Raw genomic sequence first — 9,544 nt, forward strand, 5'->3', positions numbered from 1 at the left:
AAGCAGGGGAGGGGGATCGGAATCCACAGTGAGAAGCAGCCTGGATTGGCTCCTAAATTTAGTTTCTCCTCAGTTGATGTTTCACTGCTTGAATAGTTTATTCTGGACAAATCCCATCTTATAACTTCTCCGGAATGGTGCAGGAGGTGCGTTACGCGCAGGCCTGGGTTTTGTCATGCCAGAGCCGAGGGCACAGGTGGCCACGCGGCCACCTCTGCGTCATTCACCACACGGCGCCGTGCCGGTACCGACGGATGCCACCTGGTAAATCCATCCCCAAAGGATTTACAAGGGTCATTTTTGTGGTGTTTCTTTTCCACCTGTGTGCCGTAGAGAAATAGTTGACAAATGATGGCAGCGGGTGTAATGTTGATTGAAAAAAAGGCTCAGAAACTGTTTTGTGGGAACCTGTTCAGTGAAATCCCTGGAGTTATCGAGGATTTCCTCCTCCCCTCCATTGGAATGAACTTGAAGGAACCGCATCATTAGTAGCACATCCTCTTAAGTTATAATTTTTGAGGTGCTGCATCATGGCCTTAGCTTGTGGAAGGGTCTAAGTAAGCCTTGACTGCAATTGTTTTAATTATATTCATGTTGCATTTTTCAGTTGCAGCCGAGAAGTGCAGCGGGTCTCGGTTCCCTCTGCACAAACCACACGTATTTTGGGGCACACTCATGCCTCACCTTCCTCAGGGGGGAAGGCCGGGGATTTCGGAGGCACAGAGGACGGCTGTCAAACCTCACAGCCCCCATCGCCCTCCTCTGCACAACAGCGAGGGCCATGAGCAGGGGGTGAAAACGTGTCAGGCTCGAGGAGGCCGAGGCGGAGGGCTGAGGGAAAGGTGCCCGCGGGGAGCGCGCAGCAGGCCCCGTGCTGAGGTGTTGAAGGGGGTGGCGGCCCCAAGGAGGCCGGGCCTGGGGGCTGGCGGGGAAGGGGGTGGTGGCGGCGGCGGAGGACCCTTCCCGGCCGGCGGCGGCCCGGCGGCCATTTTGCGGAGGACAATACCCGCCGCACGGGCAGGGCCCGCTGCGCCCGCCGGGGCGGGGCGGGGCGCGCGCCCGCCGCGCGGGCCAGGCCGCCCGCCCGGGGCGCGCGCACGCTCCGCCTCCGGCCGCCCGCGTTATGTAACGGCCGGGGCGCGCGCGCGCTCCCTCCCCCTCCTCCTTCCCTCTGTCCCCGCCCCCCCTCCCCCCGCTCCCGCCCGGCGGGGCCCAATGGGCAGCGGGGCCGCGCCGGAGGGGGGGCGGGGGAGAGCCCGGCGGGCGCGCGCACGCACGGGGCAAGGCGCGGCCCCGCGGCGGTGCGTGCGCGCTCCCTGCCCCCCCCCCGCCTTCCCCTCTCTCTCTCTCCCTCTCTCTCCTCTCTCCGCCGCCGCGCTCGGTCGGTTCTTCCCCCCCTTTGTGAGGCGCTCGGAGTGGCCCGGACATCGCTGACTCGCCATGGCCGACGAGAAGCCCAAGGTGAGGCAGGCGCCCTCCCGCCCCCTCCGCCTCCCTCCCCGCCGCCTCACTTCGCCCCTCAAGGCGGCGGCGGGAGGCCAGGCCCCGACGGCGGGCCCGGCCCCGGCCGCAGCCAGCCAACGGCCTGGGCTCCGCCGCGCCGGCTTTGCGCGCCATTTTCCTGCGCACCCAGGGCCGCCGCCGCCTTCCCGCCCCGCCGGGGGAGGGGGGCCTGGGCCGCGGCCTCCCGGGGCGGGCGGAGGATCCCCGGGGAGGGCGGCGAGGAAAGGGGGGGGGCCCGAAGGGGGCGAATCCAGGCTCCCTTCCCGCCCTCCTTAGGGAGAGAGAGGCAGGTCCGGAGGCGTTTGCTGCCGTTGCCTTCCTCCTCCTCCTTGCGGGGCCGGATCCGGCCTCCCCCGGGCGTCCGGGGCGCAGCATCCCTGCTGGTCACCGGCCTTGGGCCGGGGCACTCGCCAGCCCCTTCCCGGTCGGCGCTGGCAGGAGCGCGGCGGGGCCTTTCCGCCCCGCTCCCTGCCCCCTTTGTGCCGCCTCCCGCCCCGGCGCCCCCGGCCGCGGGAGGGGCCGCCCGGGGGGGGGCTCCCGCGGGTCGAGCCCAGCGGATCCGCGTGGGGCTTCGCTTCGCAGCAGCAGGAATTCTACAAAACAAAACAAAAACCCAGCCACAGCGAACACCCAAACCCGCAACCAGCCAACGCCGCGCTGCCGCCGTTCTCTTTTCATCCCCAACCCACCCTCCCCCCCCCCTTTTTTTTTTCTCCCCCTCATTTTTAAACTGAGTTTGAAAATACTAGACGGCGTGCGGGGATCTGCCCCGCGGCGGGGACCCGCACCCCGCTGGGCCATCCCGCAGCCTCCGGCCGCTTCTCCCAAAGAAAACAAAGATGGAAATGCTGCCGGGCTCCTCGGGGGAGCTGGGCAGCGCTGGATCTGCGCCTTCCCTCTCCCCTGGCAACTCGGGATCAGAGCAGGAGCCACGGAGTTGAAAGTTGTTTCTCTGCAGTTTCTGCATGTGGCTTCTAATGGAAGCGAGAGGATCGGACGGCTCCTTAAGCAGGGCTTTTTCTTAAACGTTTTCTGAAGGAGAAAGCTTGGTTCTTCTCGTATTTTGTTACCTTTTCAAATACGGTCCTGTAACGTATCTTGAAGTTTGCTTCAGAAGTACCTCAACTGGTACGAAAAAGTTTGAGATACAGTAAGAAAGAGACTTCCTAGTGGTTGAGATCATAGTTATAACATAAATAACTTTATTCCTTTGATTGGGAACTGTAGTGTTGAATATTATTGTGCCCTTGATAGAAATAACTCTTTTTTTAATTTTTTGTAAAACAGCTGGCCTAGTAAGTCTTCACTGCTACTTTGCATGTTAACCACTCTCAAGAATGACAGCTAAGATTAGTAGGGCTTGGGGTTTTTTTGTGTGTGACTTTTTTTTATGATTTTCAAACAAAAAGTACTGACACTTATTTCCTAATTCAAAGTTTTCAAGTTGGTAAACACCTATAGCATCTGTATTTCCTACTTTTTGATGACCTGTTGCACTTTGGTAAAATGTTAACTTCTTGTTTCTTGCCTTTTAAAAGAGTGTTGGTTTTCTTTTTTCTTTTATTTCCTCGACAGGAAGGAGTGAAGACTGAAAACAATGACCACATTAATCTGAAGGTGGCAGGGCAAGATGGGTCTGTGGTGCAGTTTAAGATTAAGAGGCATACACCACTTAGTAAACTAATGAAAGCCTATTGTGAACGACAGGTATGGTTCTTGTATGATCATCAGGAGAACCAGTGTCTGGGGGAGAGGGGATCTCCAATATAGATGAAGACAGTAAAGTCTTAAAAGTGTGTAAATATGCAAAATGATAAAGACTTAACAGAAAATAATTGTGTTGTGGAAAGTATATTGTTCTTAGGATCTCTTATAGAGTGGACTGACAGGGTTGTGACAGGAAATAGGTAAAATAAAGATCTGTTGTTATCTTTGTGAAATCTGCATTGGAAATGTAATGTAGGCTGTTGGGAGGCAACTGTTACTCTACTGCTCAAAAATATCAATATGGAAAGAGTGGGCTAGAACCTGCAATATGAACGTAGGATAGAGAGCTGCGTAACTATCAGAGGTATTTTAATAACTCTGAGTAACTTCTTGGTCTGGTCATAGGCTTCTGATTTGTTAGCTTAGTATTATTGTATTAAGATGAGAGAATATCAGTGAGTATTTCAGGGTTGAGAGGTGTCTAATGTCTAGCTTGCGAAGGAACTCGTACCTCTAATGATGAGCTTTGTTTTTTCTCTTGTGGCCTAGTTGTCAAATTAATCCTCTGAGGAACAAAACAATGTATTTTGCTAGTGTAGTGGCAACTGCAGCCACCCTAGCAGGTTGCAGGCAGCTATCGCAAGTTTTAAAAACGCTCGTATAAGAGTAGTGCTATTTAACACTTTCTTACGAAGCTTTTGATTAGGAAAATTTTGTCTCTGTTGTCCATGATTTGTTAATGAATGTCTGCCTTTAAAAAGTTCCATCTTCACGAAAGTGTTTGGAATTAGGGAAGGTTGTTTTTAAACACAGATATTCAGCGATACTATCGAATACAATAAAATCAGTATAAAATACTGAGGTAACTATTTCACCACCAAGAAAAACAAACTAATTCATATAGAGCAGTAAAACCTCTGTGATACAAATAAAGACAGGGAAAATCAGCTCTTACTGAACAGGTGAATATGGTCTTATTATGGGTATTCTGGGGATAAATTAGTGAATGTTTGAGGCTGTGGGCTCATTTTTCCTACCTCTGTCATGCAAACTCATGTTATATTATGTAAATCGCTGTGTATTGCTTTTTGCAAACATAAAGTATAGTTATATCTGTCTTTTTGGGAGTTTGAGGATTGGTTAATTGTTTGTAAAGTCCTAGGAGAGATGATCTTAGAAGTACCATTTATACTTCAGTTACTTGGATGCAAACAAAAGTAAGATTTTAAAACTTTTCCCCTAAACTTCTCATCTGCTTTAAAGAAAAACCAAAACCTACAAAAAAAGCCAGGTGTCGATTGGAGAGAAAAGAAAAAATCTTTAGAATGGGAGACATTTTTATGATTTTGGTTTTAAGCTAGAAGGTATACAAAGGGTATTTCTGTGGAGATGGACTTGTCTTTGAATTTTATTTCTTGGCTGCTTACTTCTCAAACTTTTATTTAAAAGCATTTGTTCTCCTTATCTCTAAAAGTTAGATTCTGTTCGTTTTCCTAACTAGGCGTACCAGATCTTAAAATCCTTAAGCTGTGGACTTTAGATTTAATTTTGGAGAGGTGGAAGCTGTGGATAGTAGAGAATTTAGCAGCTTCAAAGAATGAGAATCACATATTGCATGTAGGAGACCTAAAATGGAAGTAACTAAACCTTGAATGATACATTTAGAAGATGAAGACTATTTGCGATTACTGTAAGTGGGGGGGGGTGGAGGGGGGGTGGAAATCATCCATGGAACGTACTTAATTTTTTGTGGATACTGATCTCACCAAGGTACAGGTTTTCAGTATCTTTTCAGCTATCATTTATTCAGCTCATAAAGTTGTCAAGAACCTGCAAAAAAGCAACGCTTTTGGAATAGGAGATACATATTTTAAGAAACACAATGTCTGAGAAAACGGCTCAAACCAAATGTTGCTGTGCAAAAATGTGTTGCTGCCATGACACTTAGCCGCATGGTTCTCTTAAACAGGGTGATATTCTGAGTGAGCACTGCAGAATCTTAGTCATGCTAGAGAAGGCATTTTGCTGTGAACTATAAAGTCTTACCAAAAAGTTTACTCATATTTATTAAAATATTTTTCCTGACAAGTCAACTTCTCACAAATAGTTACTATATTAAGTTTTCTTTGCATTACATCTGCTCTTGCATGGCTAAAATGAAGGTTTCTTTTCTAATTCAGAGGTGCCAAAGAAGCACCACGCAATCTATCAGATTTACCTCAAAACCAAGTAGGCTTCTTGAATTTTTAGACACTCTGTAGAGGGAGTAGATAGAACTGGGAAAGAAGTAGACACCAAGGTTCTTGGTGCTGGCTGTATCCTCCAGCTTCAGTCATCTTCCTTTGTAGAATGTAGCGTGCTGTAGAATACCTTTGAAAACAGAGTTGTGAATTTGAAGCTTTATGTTACTAGTAGAAGGGTTTGTTGCTCTTTAGTAATCTTTTTGAATCTGTTGGCTCAAGCAAGAACGAGTAGTAGTCTTCTGGGGATGGAAGAGGTCAGCAAAACTACTGTTATGTGGTAGAAATGTTAGTTTGAAATACTATTCAGTAGTTTCTGGAAGTAGATGCCTTTTTTTATTGATTTTGAAAGTTTCAGCTGTGCAGGGAAAAACTTTGGTCCATTGATTTCTTGTAACTTTTTGTCCTTGAATTCCTATTAACTATTGGCTACTCTGCTGCTGCAGACTAACAGATAGTAGTTGCATTTCTGGAAAAAAAATTAGAATACCTTTGCTTTTGGGGAAAATGAAAAAGGAGTATTGAATATTAGTGTTTGACATTTGTTACCTAAAGTGTTGCACTTAATTTTTAAGTGAATTATTGTTAAAATGCACTATAAAAATCCTGGGCTTTGGGGTGAGGCTTGCATGCTAGAAATTGCTTTATTTTAACTTACAGTCAGTGGGGGCACTGTTGTTCTCTTAGTTATTGGACACAATGCAATTTTTAATACAAAACAGATTGCAAGGATTTGTAGTGAAATGCCTTAAAGACAGTGCATGAGGGGAGTATGAAAACTATATCATGCGTTATGAATGGTGGCTTTTAATGATTATGCTGCAATTTCAGTGACAAGTTCAAGAGAAAACTAGTGAGTACTTTTACAGCAGACTTACTTCCCTTTGTGTTACTTCTCTTTGTCCAGGGGTTGTCAATGAGGCAAATCAGATTCCGGTTCGATGGGCAGCCAATTAATGAAACAGACACACCTGCACAGGTAAACAACAGAAGCAAGATTAAAGAACTGTATTTGAAATTTGCTGCAGGAGTTAATGCTTCTGTTTCATATATAATACTTATGTAGTTGTATATATTAGTGATAGAACTTGATCTTTTGTTTTACCATTATTTTGGTATAATTACTTTAGAATTATTGGAAATGGAATCTAAGACTACTTTAGTGTTTTGAGTAGTAAGTAGGTATCACTGTAGTAATAAAATAAGAAAATGAAGTATAGTGTACGGATGGTGAATCTTGTAAAACTGTCACTTTATTGAGTCACAGCTCTGAGATGAGAATGGGTAAGTTAAGAATTGAGTTTTTCCTGAAGCGATGACTTTATTTTTTTATAAAAGTTTGCCAGGATGTTATCAAAGGTCCTGTTTGTAATACAAAAGTCATTTTCTGTTATTTTAAGCTCTGTTTCAGCAGCATAAAATTTAAGGTATACTATGAAGTTTGGGTTGTCTGTTTGTAATTGGTTAAAATGAAGGCCATTCCAAGAACAGAATGGTTCGCTGTTGACTCGTTGTGTATTTTTCTGTACTGCTCCACGTAACTCTGTTTAATCAGCCTTTCCAAATGATACAGTTTTTTATGCTTTTCAGAACCACTTGTTACAAAATAAGGGACTGTTGTTTTTAGATTTATAGTAGATCTGTATTTTCTAAGCATTTGCTCCCAAGAATGTGCCTCTTACGGCTGCAATCGATGCAGTTTTTTAACTTGGAATACTGATAATTGAGGCAACAGGGTGCTTTTCTCTCCATCTGTGTTATGCTGAAGCTAAGGTTCAGTCTATTTATAGCTGCGGTAAATGCCATAAACCAGTTTGATTTCCTGGAGCAGAAATTGAGACTGTTTAGAAATATAACTGACATTAGTTATAGCAACTCCATCAGTCTTGGTACAGGTTTTGTCAGTAGGTAACGTTAACATCCCAGGAATATCAACGGTGAAGATTACAGTGAAAAAAGAGAATTATATTAATGAAGTATTGCTGTTCCTGGACAGCAGTTTGTTACATTGTTGACCATGTAAAGTGTTTTTAATTTTTTTGTGCTTGCTGATGTTTGGTTTTACTGCCTGGTTGGGCTAGGGACCTTAATTATAGTCTGCTTTCTTTAGTGCTGTAGCTGAAGCCACTTGCACATTTGAACAACAGCAGCAAAGTGGAATTGTGGCAATGTTCTAAGGTAAAACTGAGGAAATAAATAGGAGAAAGAAGATGCAATGGCAAAGTAGGCAACAGAATGAAAATATTATGAATGCTGATCTTTTCCATAGGAATCATACAATGCACCCTGAAGTTACGTCCTAGAATTCATTCTAGGACAACGGTTATCAACTGGCATTTTTTTTTCCAGGCAATTTCTTTGCTTTTGAGTTACAGTGAGGTAGGTTAAATGTACAAAGTGATGATGATGGAGGGGAGCGGGGCTGGTCTAGTTAAGTTGCGTAAAAAATAAACATGAAGATAGGAAGTGTAAGAACAATCCAGCCTGTAGTAGAGATCTGAGAAGAGTTGAAAGCCTTTTTTCTCTTTTCTGCTGTAGTTGGAAATGGAGGATGAAGATACAATTGATGTGTTCCAGCAGCAAACAGGAGGAGTTTACTAAAAAAAACAAACACACAAAAAAAGAACCTGCTACTTTCCTCTCCAGAACTGTGCTCCCACAGGCGACACATTCACAATTAGAAAAATGAGACTTGGTTCAGCCACATCCTGACTACTGCAGTATAGTTTTCTCTCTTCTCTCTCTGATTTTTTTTCCTATTCCTTCTATTGTACATAAAGTAACTGGTGTATGTGCACAGACATAATGCATATTTTTTTTAACTATAAATGGCCAATGGTATGTTTTGATCAACATTTAATGGAGATGGGGTGGGAAAACAAACTGGTTCTGTGAAAATGCCCCTTTCTCCGTTAGTGGCATGCTCCTTCTACTTTTATCTTTATATTCCAGTAAGTTATTTTGCTCTCACTGTTTAAAAACAAAAACCTTGCATACCTTGTTTGATTGGATAATTTCAATGTTTTTCTTTTATCATTGTAAAACCAAGGACAATTTTATAACTTTTTTGTACGTAGCTGTTACATGTAGAGCAATCTCTGTCTAAGTAGGGGTAAATTACTCTTAAAAAAAGAAAAAAAAATCCTAGATAGTTTTCCCTTCAAGTAAAGCGTCTTGTTGTTTAAATAAACTTCTTGTTTAAAATAACCAGTTTTCTTTATTTTTCTGTGGAGTAATAGTACTCAGCACTTGTATTTCTTTCTCTGCAGCACTTTATGCTTCTCAATTCTCAGCTTTCTCTGTGGTAAGTAAGCATAATCCCCCTTTTACAGTCAGAAGACTGTTGGAAAATGAAAGGCTTCCTTGAGACCTCTCAGTCAGTCAGTAGTTGAACTGGAAATAGAACTCAGTTTTGTCTTCTTTTGAATTTTTTTTTGTGTGTGTGTGTATGTTCTGCTAAGCCAAAAATGTTTGATTAGGCAAACTGCAAAATACTGCATTACTTACTAATGCCTTTGATTTGAGCTCTTTTTGTCAGTCTTTAATAGAAACATCAATATTGTTGTTACAGTAGCGTATTTAAAACTCTGTATTTGAATGCTTTTTGATGTAAACATTAAGTTTAAAAGAGCAAATAATTTCGTTAACCATTCAGTTTACCATGGTATCAAATGGGAGATACTTGGAAATGTAAAGCAAAAATAAAAAATTGAGTTCTGTTTTTGGGTGTATTAGCTCTGGTGGCGTAGATTCCAAGCTGTGCTTTACCATTGGGGTGTTTCTGCTTAAAAAGGAAAAAGGCTTGAAGTACTGAAGGGAGCCAGTGACAAGGATATTTTTTTTTTGTTAGTCTTTCCCACAAGGCTGCTGTTCTTGAGTTTCCTCATGGGGAAGTTTAGAGGTGGTGGTGAAATCCATGGATGTTCGTGAAAGATTATATACCTGCCTGCTCAACAGCCCCAAAGCATTCTCTGATGTCCTGGGAATGTTCTAATATTTTGTAGCGTTTTCAGTAGGTTAGTGCTCTTTTAGGCATTAACTCGTTAGCGGAGCTCACTTTTAGGTGGTAGTTTTTCTAACAGTTAGTTCAATAA

The 9,544-nt window shown here is 44.0% G+C and overlaps 1 protein-coding gene across 3 annotated transcripts; it reads left to right on the top strand.

The window, feature by feature from the left end:
• The first annotated feature begins 1,247 nt into the window (after positions 1 to 1,247).
• SUMO2 (small ubiquitin like modifier 2) lies at positions 1,248 to 8,657 on the top strand. 3 transcript variants are annotated; one of them, XR_008469422.1, is made up of 5 exons: positions 1,250 to 1,461; positions 3,079 to 3,210; positions 6,358 to 6,429; positions 7,561 to 7,628; positions 7,989 to 8,657. XR_008469422.1 is itself a non-coding variant. In XM_054221747.1 (4 exons), the coding sequence occupies exons 1-4, from the start codon at positions 1,441 to 1,443 to the stop codon at positions 6,619 to 6,621; spliced, it is 261 nt and encodes an 86-aa protein (XP_054077722.1). In that variant the 5' UTR covers positions 1,248 to 1,440; the 3' UTR covers positions 6,622 to 6,636. The 3 variants fall into 3 exon arrangements, 2 of the variants coding, with proteins under 2 accessions (XP_054077722.1, XP_054077721.1); XM_054221747.1 differs by lacking the exons at positions 7,561 to 7,628; positions 7,989 to 8,657 and adding an exon at positions 6,586 to 6,636 and having other exon boundaries at positions 1,248 to 1,461; XM_054221746.1 differs by lacking the exon at positions 7,561 to 7,628 and having other exon boundaries at positions 1,256 to 1,461.
• The last annotated feature ends 887 nt before the right edge of the window (positions 8,658 to 9,544 follow it).

This window comes from Rissa tridactyla, chromosome 15 (assembly GCF_028500815.1).
Source record: "Rissa tridactyla isolate bRisTri1 chromosome 15, bRisTri1.patW.cur.20221130, whole genome shotgun sequence".
Taxonomy (NCBI): Eukaryota; Metazoa; Chordata; class Aves; order Charadriiformes; family Laridae; genus Rissa; species Rissa tridactyla.

Bases quoted from the DNA above. Each gene is read 5' to 3' on its own strand.
- SUMO2 (XM_054221746.1), top strand. From the start codon at position 1,441: ATGGCCGACGAGAAGCCCAAG. The intron at 1,462-3,078 runs GTGAGGCAGGCG...TTTCCTCGACAG, and splicing joins TGGCCGACGAGAAGCCCAAG to GAAGGAGTGAAGACTGAAAA. The intron at 3,211-6,357 runs GTATGGTTCTTG...CTCTTTGTCCAG, and splicing joins AAGCCTATTGTGAACGACAG to GGGTTGTCAATGAGGCAAAT.